This window comes from Labeo rohita, chromosome 13 (assembly GCF_022985175.1).
Source record: "Labeo rohita strain BAU-BD-2019 chromosome 13, IGBB_LRoh.1.0, whole genome shotgun sequence".
Lineage (NCBI taxonomy): Eukaryota > Metazoa > Chordata > Actinopteri > Cypriniformes > Cyprinidae > Labeo > Labeo rohita.
The window spans coordinates 26,508,378-26,525,627 of NC_066881.1; the positions used below are offsets into that span (position 1 = coordinate 26,508,378).

General features: G+C 35.2%; 1 protein-coding gene across 1 annotated transcript in view; it reads right to left on the reverse strand.

Annotated features, from left to right (window-relative positions):
- Positions 1-17,250, reverse strand: part of eys (eyes shut homolog) — a 254,763-nt gene that overhangs the window by 93,528 nt on the left and 143,985 nt on the right. The window contains 3 exon segments of the mRNA XM_051126527.1: positions 11,436-11,658; positions 14,061-14,185; positions 16,685-16,809. Coding sequence (XP_050982484.1) covers positions 11,436-11,658; positions 14,061-14,185; positions 16,685-16,809 — 473 coding nt within the window.

Consider the following 17,250-nt stretch of genomic DNA (forward strand, 5'->3'; position numbering starts at 1 on the left):
AGCTAATATTGCATATTGGTCAAAGTTGTATCCTATGTAGGGTTGCCCCCCCCAACGGCACCCCCCACCCCCCTTGAAGGTGAAGTTCATTTTATTTAATTTTATTTTCTATATAGCGCCAGATCACAACAAAAGTCATTTAAGGTTACCTTTCCTAGAGAACAGGTCTAGACCATGTTCTTTTATGAAACAAACTAAATTGTCTTATGTTATTTGTCTTATTTATGGCATGTCATTTCTGTTTCTTCGTGGAGGCGCGTCTACAGTTTCTCCTCCATAAAAACGCGGACGGGATCGCGGAGTCCATAAAAAAAAAAAAAAAAAAACAGAATTTACGATAACGCAGAATTCCATGGAATTCGTACATTTTTGGATGAATAAATCAAAATCGGGTCTGTCACTTAATTCAAATAGCAAAATATGGACTAATGTTTGTGAATATTAAAACACAAAAAGACGGTTTAGATATGAATCCTGCATGTTCCGCTTGGCTCTGTATGTAGGAATGGCAGAAAAAAGCTTTACTACACACACGTGAGGCTCACTGTGATTTTCGGCCTCTGCATCGTCTTACATGACGACATGAACACATGAACCATCTCCAGAGCTGCTGTGAGAGTAATTTCATGTGAATTTTACCATTTCATTTGAGAAAACTAGCATCATATCATACTGTACACACACAGAAACTTCACGGCAACCTGTCAAAATTAAAGTATGGTTTAATGTGTAACAGGAATATATTACTCTTGTATTACTTTTGTACAGTATAATGTACGTCTTTATATACTTCTATTTCTGGACAATTTAAATAAAACAATTAAATGACAAAAATAAATATTACAACCAGATTAACCACTTAATTGTAGAAAAAAAATCTACAATTATTATTAAATCTTTTTTAACAGAATATTCACACAAATTTTCTTCCATGTATTCATTTTAACAGTAAACCTCTGTTTGAAATATGACTTTTCATCTAAAATAATGTGAGTAATGTGTCTGGGTGGAATAGTAGCGCTCACTGCATGACAGATTGGAAGCGCCGGTGCGGTCACTCGCACTTAAAATACTCCCTCATTTTTGCTCATACAGATAAACTAATACATCTTTCGAATCTGTAAAAAAACACGTTTATTTATGTGCACTCAGAATAACAACAAAACATTGCGATTTTGTAAAATAACGGAAGCAAACAGCATGCACTTTCTGCCGTCTTGGTCTCTGTGAACTTGAGTACGAAGCTTCAAAACTCTGTTTATACTTGCCTTACAGACATGAAAAATACATCTATAGAGAGCGAAATGTCTACCTTCAAAAGAACCAATTCAAATGGAAAACAAACATTCTCAGATTGTAATCCGTATGAAACAGGCGCATCCACTATTGCTGAGGCGACGAGTCAGTAACTATATTTCCATCCACCTATTTTTATGCGCATTTTGGAATTTCGCATAAAAAAATCCTGGATGGAAATGCTAAGATGCATATAAATTCCAAAAATGTGCATAAAAAGCTTAAACCTTTTATCCGATAAGAAAAAATGTGCATAAACTATGGTGGAAACACATTTACCAAATAAATTAATCAAAATTAACAAAAAAAATCAAAAAAAAAAAATCATGTGCCCTAATCCTATGTGATCTGTGCAAACAGATTCTGGAATGTGCAAAATATTAAAGAGCAAAAAACACCATAAGCATTAAAGAAACCATGGGATGAGAACACAAAAAGAAAAATAAATCAATCAATACACATATAAATAAATGAACAGAACCTGAAGTTTTAAGTCACATTAAAGTGGTGCCACCAATACAACTTGCAATGATAACTTCATAGCACTTTTTCAAACGCTTTAAATTTACATTCAAAATCTTTCTGAAACTTTAGTAAACAGAAATTTAGTAGATTTTATATGGACGATGTTATACCGATGAAAACATTTTTTAGAGTCTACAAAACTTCAAATAATTTCAGAAAAAAGATGTTCCACATCTGATAAAAGAGTATTTTTGGGGGAGGAAAAATGGGTGCTATAAACCACGCTTTCATTTGCCTCACAGAAAAATCTAAGAGCCTGTAAAACAGGTGGCTGTAAGATCCCTGTCTTTCATTTTAAAGGTCTTTTATGATAATTGCGCCTGGTACAGTAGCTCCTTTCTCTCGCAGGAGAGTGATCAAAGCTAAGAGTGACCCATTACCTGCCATGACTTAGTACATTTAAAAGGCAGTTTTTAGATCGGCTTTAATTGGGGGGGACTGAAGAATAGCTCTCCGGAGGAAGTCTATTCCAATTAGCGATAGGAAAGGACCGCTCGTCTAATGTTTTCTGCTGTCGGTGGATTTTGTGAAGCCACTGATGTTCACCTCAAAACGTCCTTACCACTGTAGTGCATCTATCATGTTTAGACAAGGCAGAAAATCTCTCATCCTTAATGAAATCTAAATGCATTATGTGTTTAACATTTCAAAGGATGCAATCATTCAAATGCAACAAAAAGCACAGGAACATGCCAGTTACCATTGATCACATCTTGCATCCCTAGAGCTGCTAAGGCTGAAAAGAAGAAAAGTTTTTTTTTCTCCAGCAAGTGCATCGTAAATGAGAGCAGCTCGCTTGGAGAAGGTCTAAGAAGATCTCTCTACTGCGTAAACCTCTTTCTGTCAGCTCGAGGAACCTCAGCTCTACCATGAGGGGTTTTTAGCACAAATGAACAGTAACCCACAAGACACTTGAAGCAGCACACGGTTTGCCAAGAAAGGCACATAAATTCCCCTCGCAAAGAGAGCGGGAGTGAGAGTGAGTGACTGAGAAAAATTATACCAGCTTATTACATGCCTCATTTTAAGCCATGATATCCTGCTCTCTGTCATCCGTATCAGTCAGCAATTACGGGACATTTTCAGAGACTTCCACCCTCTTTGAGATCATTTAGGGTACTGATGCGGACAAACTTAAAAGACCGGCTCTGACTTGAGCAATTTGGCCTAAGCATTAGCGTTGGTCTGGAGTTAATGCCCTTCAATCTCAAACAGTTCCTACGGAAGGTCTCGCCTCGGGGTTTTTTCGCAATGAGACGCTCAATAATGCGAACCTGCCTGCGGTGTTTCTCCCTCCCAGTGATTGACCGATGCAGGCTACAAAACAGGGTGAGCGTTTTGCGATTGCCGTCACGATTAACGGACCTGCAGCAGATGAAGCCTCTATCAATATTTGCTTGACTTTAAATCTTTTTAATGCAGAAATCTTTTGATCTGCCGCTGAAGGTCTCTGGGGCACTTTGGCGATTAAGTAGCTTGTAGAAAAATCCCCATGCGTCTGCTAAGTCCTGCACTCCATAATAGGACAAATATCTCAGAGTGAGGCCGGTGACCGAAAGAATGGAGACTTATTGGGAGTGTGATCTCCGATTAATGAGGATGAATGCGGGCCGACTCCCGAGCGTCTACCTTCTCCCTCCCCTGGTGTTCCAGGCAGGTTTACCAGCATTGATGATGGAAAATTACCCCTCTGAGACAGAGCCATTCATTAATTTTGAGATGCTTGTTTGGACTGATATAAGGCCTTCACGCAGTCCGTGATTGCTGCCGGGAGGCAAACGCTCACCTCGTTAGCAGTTAACTCCAGATCTCTTTTTGAAATCTGCATTTTAGCCACTAACTTCTCCACGTGCTTGGCGCGGTCTGCTCTCGCCGGTTCTTTAACATTCAAATCGTTCAAACCGGTCAATAGGGACAGGTGATTGCGAGCTCATTCTGCGCTTATCGACAGAGGGAGCTATGAAAGACACACTACAGGAAATCTCAAACATAAAACTCTTATTGGATAAAATAAGTCCGCAAACACTTGAGGGTGTAGTTATTGCTCATGTTTGTGAAATGCTGACTCTGCTGGATCGCTGCCAGTTGTGCTGATGAGCACTATTATGGGATGTATAAATATAGATCTCTGTAAAGGGAAGAACAAGAGGGAGTGTGTGGAAAAGATCAGCGTTTTGCTTGCGGCCATTCAAAAATACTCTTGTTTAATGAATGAATGGTAAGCTCATCCATTAAAACTACAGAAGCAGGGAAAGAACTCATGAAAATGTACAAATGCATGACTAAATTTACACTTATGCACCATTTTAGGCATAATCACAGGGCTCTACAGTGCAACCATTTTGGTTGCATATGCGTGTGACTATTAAAAAATATTTAGGAGCACCATGTGATCCGATCAGCATATGTGTGTTTATGCTGAGGGGAGCTTCAAAGGTTTCTATGTGTTTTTGCAACGTTGAGTAATGGATCACAGACATCCCACAAATACTTTCATAAACAAAGTGTAGAGAGTGTAAATAAGAGATTGACTGTGCAGTGTACAGAGCTTCGTTGATTATAATGTAACTTTGTGAGATCGCGATGAACTAGGATAATTGACACTTTTTTTAATGATTTTTAATGGAGTTTGTAAATAATATAATCACTTAATACAACAGTTCAATAAACAAGAAGCTGACTTACATTGTCTGACTATAACGCTATTGTCTGATTTTGCTCTATTTTGTCTTAAGAAACAGTCTGAAACAAGTCATGACTGAGCCTGTGCGCATCTCCATTTAAAACACAGCGCTGTTTAGTTTGAATGAACGGGTGTTTTTAAACGAATCTAGCGAGTTGATTCAATTTCCTATTCATAAAGACAGCCACTTGCTTTATTCCTGAATGAATCAGCCGTTTGAACGAATCAAATGAATGATTCAGTAATTAAATCAGTGACTCGATGCCATCTACTGGCAGTTTTAGTTTCATATTTAAAGTATCTTTTCAGTTATTTAAACCATTTAATATTTCTGTATTCAAAATTTTAGATTTAAAACATTAATCTCAACATGATTTTATTAATTTAATTGCACTCATACCACCTCTGAGCCTCATTAAAAATATACAAATATACCTACAAGCCAAGTTCTTCTTAGTTTTTATTCTGTTGTTTTAATTAGAAACAACACTGACATAAAAGATGACATACTTTTAGTAAAGTTATACAAATGCCATTACAAAGATAACTTTAAGAAGTCAAATATCACCTCATAATGGGAAGGCTATTTTTTTAAATCAGATTTTTTGATTATTGTTTAGAAGGTGCACCTGAAAGTTTGACTTTGCTCCTAAATTTTTTAAGTTAGGAGAAGAGAAAAGTAAGTGTAGAGCCCTGAAACAGCTGCTTTTTTTGGACTTAACTTTAATTAGATTAAAAACAGTTTTAGAGATTTTGCTACCGTGCACTTTGGCACAAAGCTCACATTTTGGCTAAAGACACAAATGGATGCCTCAGGCCTTTTTAACTTTTCTATGCAATCATGATTGTTACCTGACGGATAATAAAATGTAAAGGACTTACATTGAAGAAAGGACCTGAATGTATCCAAACCACCTTAGCAACCACCCACAAACCCTACACTATTTGGAAAAAAGGTGCAAAACCCTGTCACTGAAAGGGTATCATTTAGGTACTAATATGCACACTTGAGGCACAAATACTCTTACCTGGAGTGTGCATATCAGTACCTAAATGGTACGTATTACTACTACCGCTGACATCTTTTTGTACATTTTTTTTCTGAGAATGCACCAATAAAACAGCAATAAAACAGACTATAAACTGCATAAAAGGACTTATAAGCATATTTGAATGTACAAAACTCACCAATCTATCAAACATTGTAATATGGCTTGATATGATGAAAGGTAATGTGTAGAAGTGTTACTTCTGCACATTAAAAACCATACAAAAATTAAAACAGGATTAAAATAATTAGATAAATTAAGATTATATGTGTACTTTACTAGTCATACATATATCTAACAAATTATTAAATATTTCACAAGCTATCTATATGTGGCACTCTAAATTTCACAAAATAAATAAATAAATAAATAAAAACATACATACAAAAACTGTCCCCAAAAATTAGGACAGACAATACGTAAAACAGATTTATAAGTCTCATAAGTCATGTTAATGAGATACAGATTGAGCAGATTGAAACCATGATGAATAATTCAATGCTAGTTATGCAAATAAATTAATGATCATTTTCCTTTATTGTCATCTGATTTATGCCCTGTCTGTGTTCTGTGTTACTCATCGGTCCATACATATACATGTGCAGGAATTTACAGAACCTCGTCAGATTGCCTGACATCAACACGCAATGACAGATCATATGAAGCAGGCACATCTGAAGTTCATTTGATATGAGAACTTGACTAAAAACAGCATTCCTCTCAAATGTCATATTATATTATGACTATTATATTTGAATTTTTAAAAAACTTTTTTCAGTATTACTCATACTAATGTAATGAGTTTTGTCTCGATATTAGAAAAATCTATTTTTTTCTCCTTCAAATATGATGGACATGCAGATAAACTCCCAATTTTGTCACAGTTTCTTTGCTCTTACCAAAGTGTTGCATCAACTATTTGTCCAATTGCTGCATGTGAAGTTACACGTCCAAAGCAGCATGACCCGCCTGCCACTGACTGATTCGAAGATATCAAAGAGGAACTCCTTTGTCTTTTGTTTCTGAAATCTATTCTACACTGAGTAGGCTGAGAATGCAGAGGAGGAGGAGAGGACAGTAGAAAGAGAGAGCAGAGGTATCATGCAAGTTCTTGGCTAATCTATTTATAGCTGCACCTAGGGCAAAAGATGTTTTTAGAGAACGACCTAGATAGACATATCGATGAGACTTTGTTGGTCTGTTTGAAAGTTACAGTACGTGTTCTTTGCTGAGTAATAATTAAAATAAAAAGATTGTAAAGACATTATTTTTAAGTTATTATATTCTGAGACCAATGTTTGACTGTGAGGCAATGAAATATACAAAACTGCAAAATTAAACTTGCATCAGGCATTCAAGACTTTGCCTGCTCATTAGTTACGGTCTAGTATCCTGCTCTAATTTTTAGTATGACCAATATTTTGAGTTACTGTAGGAGTCCTTAATGTGTATTAGAAAGGAAAGGATGGATACCAGGATGTGTCATTTAGAACTGCATTGAGAATTCACTTTAAATTCAAATTCAATTTTCTGAGTTTAAATATAATTTAAAACAAGGCAGCAAGCATACAGATTTGCAACTGGACTAATATTGTTGAGCTATACTGTAAATATTTACTTGACATAAATAGGCAAACAGACAAACACTCCTGAATTAAAAGAGAGGCAGTTCTTGAATTCTGAATTTTGCCGGATTAAGACGACAAGTACAGACAATAAACAAAAAAATAAAACAAACAAAACACAAAACAAAACACCACAAACAAAAAAAGGAGAAAAAAACCCTAAACCAAACAAAACAATAACCAAACCCAAAACAACAAAAGAAAAAGGAAACACAAAACAAAAAAAATATAGAAAAACAAAACACAAAATAATCAAAATCAAATCAAAACAGAACAAGAAACAAGAAACAAAAATTAAAAAATAAAAACATAAAACACAAACTGAACACAAAAGAAAAAAAAAGAAACAACAAAAAAAGGACAAAAAATAAAACTAAACAAAAAATCTAAAACCTAAAACAAACTGAACATGAAACAAAAACAAAACAAATCAAAATAAAAAAACCCCACAAAATTAAACAACAACAAAAACAAAACAAAAACTGAACAAAAGAAACTGATCACAAAACAAAAGCAAAATAAACTAAACTGAACAAAACAAAACATAAAACACAAACCGAACACAAAAAACAGACCAAATTAAAAAAACAAAAAAGAAACCAAAACAAAACAATCAAACACAAAACAAAACACACCAAATAAAACAAAAATAACAACAACAAAAGACAAAACCAAACACAAAAATTGATAATTGATAAGTGTGCATTTCTTTTATCTAGAATTCAACTGCATCGTATCAAGTCTGATTCACTGTTCTGTGAAAACGATCCAGTCAGCTGTTCATCAAAAAAAAAGTCTGTGTGATCTAAAGACTAAATGGATTTCTGAGTTTGACTTGTGATGATAGATTTATCCCGCCATTTTTGAGTTAAGACTATAGCAGCTTCCTTGAGTTTTATCTTCCATAAAAAATGGCCTCAATTCCACCCTGTCTGGACAATCGCAGAACGATTACTCAGTGTACTAGCGTACCTCTCGGGCACTTGACGAAAATTCCCATGGATGCCCAGGCAAACCTTTAGCGCTGTCTGTAGCATTTGCCTTCTGCATTGTAAATTCACTGATTTCTGTAAAGTGCATGTTTGGAAAATTAACCGCACTGTTCCCCAAGGACACTGACTTACACACACTTTATCTTTCTCAGTAACGGCTGAAGAAATTAGTGCCGATGGTATCTTAGAGCAAACATTCACGCCGTCACATCCAGACACATTTCTGCGCCCTCAAGAGATCCAAATGCAGTTTCTTTGTTTACTACATTTTTCATTCTGCCAAGAGGTTTAATTCCATTGTGTTGTGCCCCCCAGGACCACCATAAAGTCTAGCTTTAAATGTCAAAATCATTCTCAACATATGCCAGAAACACATTTACCTTTTTTTTTGACCCTGTAACTGGCCTATTGATTTTTTTGTGCTTCGCTTTGTATTGCGGCAATCTTAGATACTGTTTTAGCAGCGTGGCGTTCAAAAGATCAACTGTACAACAGAAACTCGCCTGTAACCCAGAGAATGACATCTCATTCTCACTCTTTAACGCTGTGAAATGTTGTATTTAGAAAAAAAAAATACTTGGGAAAAGGCTACGGGCCAACAGTTCAAATCAAATCAATTCAGAAAGAAAGCAAGTCATGCTTTAGGGAAATTTAAGCGCATTCATGGGTTTTCTTCTTCTAAAATAACTTGCTTAGACTTTGCTTCACCAAATTACCTTCAGTGATTTGACAAATTTAGCCTCCAGAATCCATTTATTAGTCCATTGTCAGGAAATTGGGCTAGGATGGTTCAATTTCCTAAGTGATGTGGAAATTTAGTCCTCATGCTCCACACTGACATTTTGGCTTCCTGCAATTCATTCATTGTTACCAATGGGCGTTTTGTATCATGCTCAATAAACATCATAAACCATAGCGCATAGTTCCTAATTAGCTGTAATTTTTCCAGCGAAAACTAATTGAGTTTGTTCAAACTATTGCTTCTTCAGAGAACATTAGTGGAACAAATGTGGAAAAAGCTTCTATTATCAGACATACCACAGATGGTGAGTGTTTATCTTACTAACCTTTAGGGGCTCCCGGCTCATTTTGGAACAGAGCAAAGCAAAATGTAGGTTATTTGGGAGATGTTTTCGGAATACACATTTCAAGGACTTTTTGTCTGGCACAATGTTGCCTGTGGTGATGTATCTGTATGTTATTGTATATGTCACTGATACCATGGGGGAGAGCAAAGCCAATTGTAAATTCACAAATAAAAGTGATGACAATAACTCAGCACAAGCTCAGTAGGGCTCTCTCCCTCTTTGACTTCTCATTTCATGAGAAGTTTTCCAAACAAACTGACACTGAAAAATAAAAAATAAAAGTTTTAAACACCTAAAAGCATAATTTCATCAAAGCATCTAATTTAAAATAATTATAATGTAGGTACCACTTTTGCGTTAAACACAAATTAGTTCCGACAGCTAAAATAATCTGAACCATCTAAAGGTGAAAACTATTCCATAACGTTACTTTATGCAATAAAGAAATTATATTACTATAATTTGATCTTGCATGCTCTCATTTTAGATGTCGTTAAATATTATGTATTTATATAAAAAATGCTATATTTAAAGTTCTACAATTGTCCCTAACTAACTACAGTAAAGTGGGTAAATGAAACAGTTTTCATTTAAAGATAGTTTGTGAAACAACCTATGAACCATAAAAGAAGATATTTTAAGAAATGTCCATATAAATTAAACCAATTTAGTATTGAGATTCCTCAATATATCTTCTTTTGTGTTCCAAAGTAAAAAGAATGTCATTCAGGTTTGGATTAACATGAGGGTGAGTAAATGATGAAAGATATTTCATTTTTGGGTGAACTAATTGTGTTTCAGTATACAATATACATTTCTATAGAAATAATATATCATGTTTTACTGAAAGATTGATAAGCGGTTTATAAATAATATTTATGATACATCTTTTAAGCAGTGTCAATAATATCTGTGGTTTACAAAGACAAGCAGATAATAAAGCTGATCAATCAAAACAAACCACACAAGCGTATTGATTGTTTTCAGTTATTCATGATGTCTTTCATTTACTCAATCCTTTTGCCAATAATATTAAAAGCCAGTACAGTGGAAGTCAACATAATAATGTTAAAATGCAAAAGCAGTTTGCTTCCTTGCTGTGTAGTATGAATGCATGCCCTCCTGTGACTCAAAGATGTTTCAGACCCAGAGCCAAAAATTAATTATGTAACACTTAGGATTTTATGAGACTGCTAAAAATATTCAAAAGTATTACAAAACTGCAAAATACTGTAAATATTTACTAGATATAAATATACAGACCGAGAGACACTTGTGAATTGAAAGAGAGCCAATTCTAAAATTCTGAAGTTTGCCAGATTAAGACGACAAGTACAGATGAAAAAAACAAAACTAAACAAAAACAAACAAACAAAAAACACACAAAACAAAAAAACAAAACAAACCAAAATGCAAAACAAAGACAAAACACAAACCAAAGCAAAACAAAAGCAAATACAAAACAAAACACAAACCAAAGCAAAACAAAAAAGACAAAAGACAACAAACAAAACAAAAACAAAACAACAAAAATATCACAAAAAACACAGAACACACACACACACACACACAATGCAGAACAAGAAACCCAAACAAAAACAATACACAAATACCAAACAGAAAACAAAAGCAAAAAAACAAAAAAACAAAAACAAGAACACACACACACGCACAAAAACACAGAACACAAAACAAAAAACCAAACCAAAACAATAGACAAAAACCGAACAGAAAACCAAACAACAAAACGAACCAAAGCAAAACAAAAAAACATAAGACAAAACACAAACTGACCACAAAACAAGAACAAGTCAAGCACAAAACAAGACCAAAAAAATAAAAATCATGTAACACACACAACACAAAAAACAAAAAACAAAAAAACAACCCCCCTCCCCCTCTTATTGACTGTTTTCAGTTATTCATGATGTCTTTCATTTACCCAATCCTTTTGCCAATAATATTAAAAGCCAGTACAGTGGACATCAACCTCATAATGTTAAAATGCAAAAACAGTTTGCTTCTTTGCTGTGTAGTATGAATGCATACTCTCCTGTGACTCAAAGACGTTTCAGACTCAAAACCAAAAATTATTTATGTAACACTTAGGATTTTATGAGACTGCTAAAACGTATTACAAAAATGCAAAATACTGCATATGTGTTTTTACTACCAACCTGTCGGCTGCTCAGTGTTTTGCAAGTTTTCCACAGGTGCTAAAGTGGGTTGTATCTCTGTATCTTGGATGGTTCTCCACGACACGACTGAGATGGGAGGAACAGAGGATGAGTCTGTCTTCACAGGGACACAGCTGACATTGTTGATGCTGTCCTTACAGGAAAACCCATCAGGGCATGATTGGATCAAGCAGTCATCGTAATTATATTCACAGTTTTCCCCCTGAAACACAAAATAAAGACTTCTCTCACAACATAAATCTTTTCTCTAAGTGTTTTTGAAATGCCTGCTGGCATATGGTTTGATGCCACATTCAACTATATTGTCAGTACAATAATAATTGCAGGGTAATGTCAGGGTTTCTGAAATAATTGCGCTAGTATGTGGCATTACGGTGAGGAAGTGCAAAGTTTGATGCAATATGCTGAAATAAAAGCAGTGTACACAACTAAAGGCTGGGGGCATTGGAATTTAAGCATGGTGCAAAACTCACATTGGGACGAATATGAATGTAAATTTCAGTAAGCCTAGCAGGAGCAACTATGATTTCAGCTGTACCAGCACTTATATACAGTACTATGTACTACTGGCAACTGCTTTGAGACTTCATGAGCAACGTTTTTCTGCGTGAAATTATCTGCAGTACGTATCACATATGTTCTGATGTGGACATATCACTCAATACATTTTTAGATTTTAGATGTTGATGTGAAAATTTTCATAAAATTCAGTGGATGTGCGGCCTCATTTATGTAATGAAGGAAACATTACAACTGATATATTTAGGGGTTCAAGCACACAGTGCTGAAACCCTATTGCAGTTTTTTAAATGGCCAAGGACGAGCAATCTCCATGTAAAACTGATCAGGGTTACCAAACCGTAAATCGTAGAGACTTGAAACTTGGAGGGATGGTAGCACGTACACACACCATCTACAATGTCACCAAGGCTTGCCCCAATCAGCTTGATGGGGGCGCTACAGTGATCAAAGGTACGAAATTGCTCGTAAATCCAAATGTGTTCGCCACAGGCTCAAGTGTCTTATGTTGCTGGAATCCTTGGCTCACGCCGGACAAAACCCATCCCTCGGATTCGTCCTTCACTTCGGCGAAATTTTCGGGTATTTCGCATTTTTTTTTTGAAAAACCTACATTTGTGAATTAGTCCTAGTTTTTCGCCCAGTCGGAACCAAACCGGTGCAGGAGGATTCTCTGGAGAGTATCAATAATTATCAAAAAATGTTTAACTTCTGACTCTCTGTTGCAAAGAGACGCCAAAATGTTCGAAAGGGGCAGGGCTGTCTTTACTAAAGTGGCTATAACTTTTGAATGGAATGAGTATCTTTGGCAAACTAATAACGGGTATGTAAGAGCTGAATCTGAGGTCACATGAAAGTTTGGCCGCTTGGTGGCACTATAAAAAGGGGAAAAAACAAAACAAAACAAAACATAAAAACGGTCATAACGACGCAACTGCTTGTCCTGACATGAAAATCTGTACGCACCGTCTTGGTCCAAAGTGCCACAAGTGATTATACAGACATTTGTGTATTTAAAAAAACATGGCCACCATAGGCCAATGACCTTCGAGCACCTATGAGACAAGGTTAACGGCGGTCGATTGGTGGGCATGTCTGACTGAGCCCTAAAGCTCTGTGAGAAATCTGAAAGAAACTGGGGGGTGATATTAAATTTTTCAAGGGTGTAAATAATTGCATATTGCACGGTTATTCACATATATGCACGATTTTCGTATTATACGATAGACCTCTTCATTCTGAACAACTTTGGCTCTAGAAACACTGCTGTCAATCAAACAGTTTGTTAAAGGTTTGAGAGAAAGTAAAATTTTGCGAACTACTGTAGTCCTAGGTTTTTCACTCAATCTGGGTAAAACCCTTGCAGTACAAAAAAAAAAATCTATCTATCTATCTATCTATCTATCTATCTATCTATCTATCTATCTATCTATCTATCTATCCATCTATCTATCTATCTTCACACATTTTTTTTGACTATTTATATATTTATATGTTTTTATTATTTTATTTATTTTTTATTTAAAAATTTATATTTTTTTATTTGTATAATTTCTGTATGAATTGTTCTATTTTTATATGATTTTTTTTTTTTTTTTTTTTTTTTTTTTACCATGTATTCTTTTCTTTAACTGCAAAACGTTTTAATGAGTAAAATTACCAACATACTGTACCTGTACATTTTAAGACATAGTTAGATTAACATTTATATAATATCTTACTGCTCACCTTTTTATAAACTGGCAATTCGACAAGCTGCTTCAACAAGCAACAGTGTAGAAACTAAGATACAAATATAGGTAAACAGCATCCATATTCTGCCATTGATAAGTGACATCTGTGCTTTCCTGCACTTGAAAAGCACCACTGGCATGTTGAATACTAAAGAAGCATGCTGCCTACCATCCTGTGGACGTCAAGGATATTTAAAGGCCATCGCAATATTGGAACGGAAACAAACGGATGGCGAATACTTGACAGGAGAAAGACAAACAGGATTGCGTCTCTCTCAAAATCACCTCGGGGGAAGATGAAGAGCTCAGGGAGGAGGAGGAAGGGGGGAGAGAGGGACTCAGCGCGACTTACCACAAATCCGGGCCGACAGAAGCAGGTGTAGCCATGGCCAGGCTCATTCTGGATGCACATTCCCTGGTTGCATGGTTGCAGCAAGCACTCATTAATGTCATCTTCACAGTGAAGGCCTGTCCAACCTGCCAGGAACAAAAACCCAGAGTGCCACAGTGAGCCCACCCCGCAACCAACAGCCCCCCTCTCCCTGCCCTCCTCCGTCTCATACGTTTTCTACACCATCTCCATTCTTGTTTCATTTTCCCATTCTGGAAAGCATCCACACACGCACACATACGGGCTGAATACATTTTAATACTCTATGAGGCTTGTGTCTGTTTCAGTAGCCTGCAAGAGCAAATTACTCCCCCGAGGAACCTAAGTGATTTTTGCATGGGGGAATCAGGATGCATGAAGGCGAGACTTTTCATAAACCTTTCTCTCTCTTGTGCTCTTCAGAAATAAGACTGTCAGGAAGGTTAAAAACAAACATTGACAGAAGATATTCATAAACATGTATGGCACTTCCTAAACAAGGTTCTATGGAAGCTTGTTTCTTCCATTAAACATAAAATAAAAAAAGGTAATTTAAAAAAAAGAAAAAGAATTTCTCAGAATTGCACAATACAAATGAACTATTCTGAATTTTTTCTCAGAATTGGGAGATATTAATTCGCAATTGTGAGTTTTTTCTCAGATTTTTTCCATTCTGACTTTTGCTCTCAGAATTGTGATACATAAACTTGCAATTCTGCAATTCATAAACTTGAAATTGAAATCACAATTACGAGAAAAAAGCCAGAAGTGTGAATTAAAATAACAAAACAACAACAACAACAACAACAACAACAACAACAAAAACAAAAAAACAAACAAACAAACAAAAAAAATCACAATTACCTTTTTATTCTTTATTCAGTGACGGAAACAGGCTTCCATAAGGTTCCACAATGAAACTTAGGACACTTTATTGACTTTCCTAGTCGTTCATGATAGGGATGACCGGACAGGGATCAGTGTTGAAAAAAATTTCCGGCGAAAAAGTCAGTATTTATTTATTTATTTTTTTTGAAATTTGTCCGCAATAACAATGAGGAGAAATTAGCAAAATGTAAGAATATACACTTATTTAAAAAAAAAGAATATAGAAGAATAAGCTCTTATACTCACCAAGGCTTCATTTATTTATAAAAGTGAAACACTATTACAAATTCACAATATGATGGCAAAGCTGAATTTTCAACATCATTACTCCAGTCTTCAGTGTCAGATGAATATCATTCTAAAATGCTGATTTGGTGATTAAAAACTGTTCTCATTATTATCAATGTTGTAACTGTAACTTGTAAACAATATCTGTAACTTGTAATAAATGTTTTCAGGATTCTTTGATCTATGTAAACTATGTGATCAGTTTAAGATGCCCTTGACATATAATAGTTTTAATTTCTTAAATAAATGTATATATATATATATATATTATTTTTTTTTTTAAAATAATCCAATCATAATCAAAATAACATGGACACACGTTAAATGCTAAATGCATTTCAACGGTCATCAGCATTGTAAATCCTTGAAAGCTTTATATATTTAGACTTTTTTTTTTAAACAATGTACATTTATAACACTATATGTGACCAAGAACCACAAAACCAGTCAATTTTTTGAAATCTGAATAAATAAGCTTCCATTGATTTACGGTTTGTTAGGATATGACAGTATTTGGCCAAGATACAACTATTTAAAAAAATCTGGAATCTGAGGGTACAAAAAAGATCTAGATACTGAGAAAAATGCCTTTAAAGTTGTCCAAATTAAGTTCTTAGCAATGCATTATACTAATCAAAAATTAAGTTTTGATATTTGTACGGTAGAAAATTTACAAAATATTTTTGCTTAATATCCTAATGATTTCTGGCATAAAAGAAAAATCAGTAATTTTGACCCATACAATGTATTATTGGCTATTGTTACAAATATGCCTGTGCTACTTAAGACTTAAGTTTTGTAGTGCAGGGTCACATATTTTGTATTATGTCACCTTTGCATCATATTACAAAACAAACACAAAAAACTAGTTAACGCTAATGCGAGGGTGTTTCTAATGTAGCATCTATAAGAGGGACAATCTGAAATCGTTCTCTCTTCTGACTGCTGTTATCAGTCTCTCAATTTTTGAGAGTTTTTCTTTTGCTATTTGAGCAAATGGGAATGCAAAAAATGTATTTGTGGTACTCTCCTGTTTACTGCTCTTGAAGTTTACTAATCTATGATAACTTCTGTTGCTGAGAAACCCAGAAATTTGAAAAATGCCTACTGGTCAGGACAAACAGACAGTTCCACCCCCCAAACTCACACCACTGGCTAAGCACAGTGCTGCTTTGTCAGGTTGGATACACAAGCAAACCTAGCATTGTTTTGTTAGCACACAGTTTATGAATTGTCTCTGTATATTATGCTAAGAAAGAATAAAGTATTTTAACATGTATTTATTATGTCATTAACCCCGTCTATAAAGCACAAACGCCACATTGAATGAAAGCCTAATACAGAACAAACAGTATAATTCCAATAAGTGGTAAACCCCTGTCATATATACTGCATTACATTACATATTTTCTATAACATAAAAGCCTCACCTGGTCGACAGTGACATTGGTAGCCATTGATGAGGTCTTGGCAGATGGCCCCATGAAAGCAGGGCTCAGAGCAGCATTCATTCATCTCAACCTCACAGAAATCTCCAACAAAACCTGGCATGCAGCTGAATAAAAACATTCCTCTTTTAAATATGGCGCAGAGAATCAGATGTTTTTATTCTCTAAAAAACATGTCCCTTTAAAAGGTTGAACAGAATGCTACGACTTTCTGAGCCACAGCCTTGAGCCCATCAAAAAAGCAAATATTCAAAAGCAAAAATATAATTAATGACAGACATATGGTCAGCTAAGCTTGTAAAAGCAATGGCACACAGATGGTGAGCAAACTGAGAAATGTCTCATTAACAGAGTTTGTTGGCATATAGCTTAAAAAAAAAAAAAAATGTAAGACTGGTTCAGTTATCTGCACCTTGTAACACTCAAGTTCTCGAAAATGACACTCAATTGACATTTGGAGATTGTATGTGTGTTCAGTGCATTTTGTAGTCATGGTAATTGCACTATGAAGACTGATGATTACAAACAGATATTTTCACATTTATAAA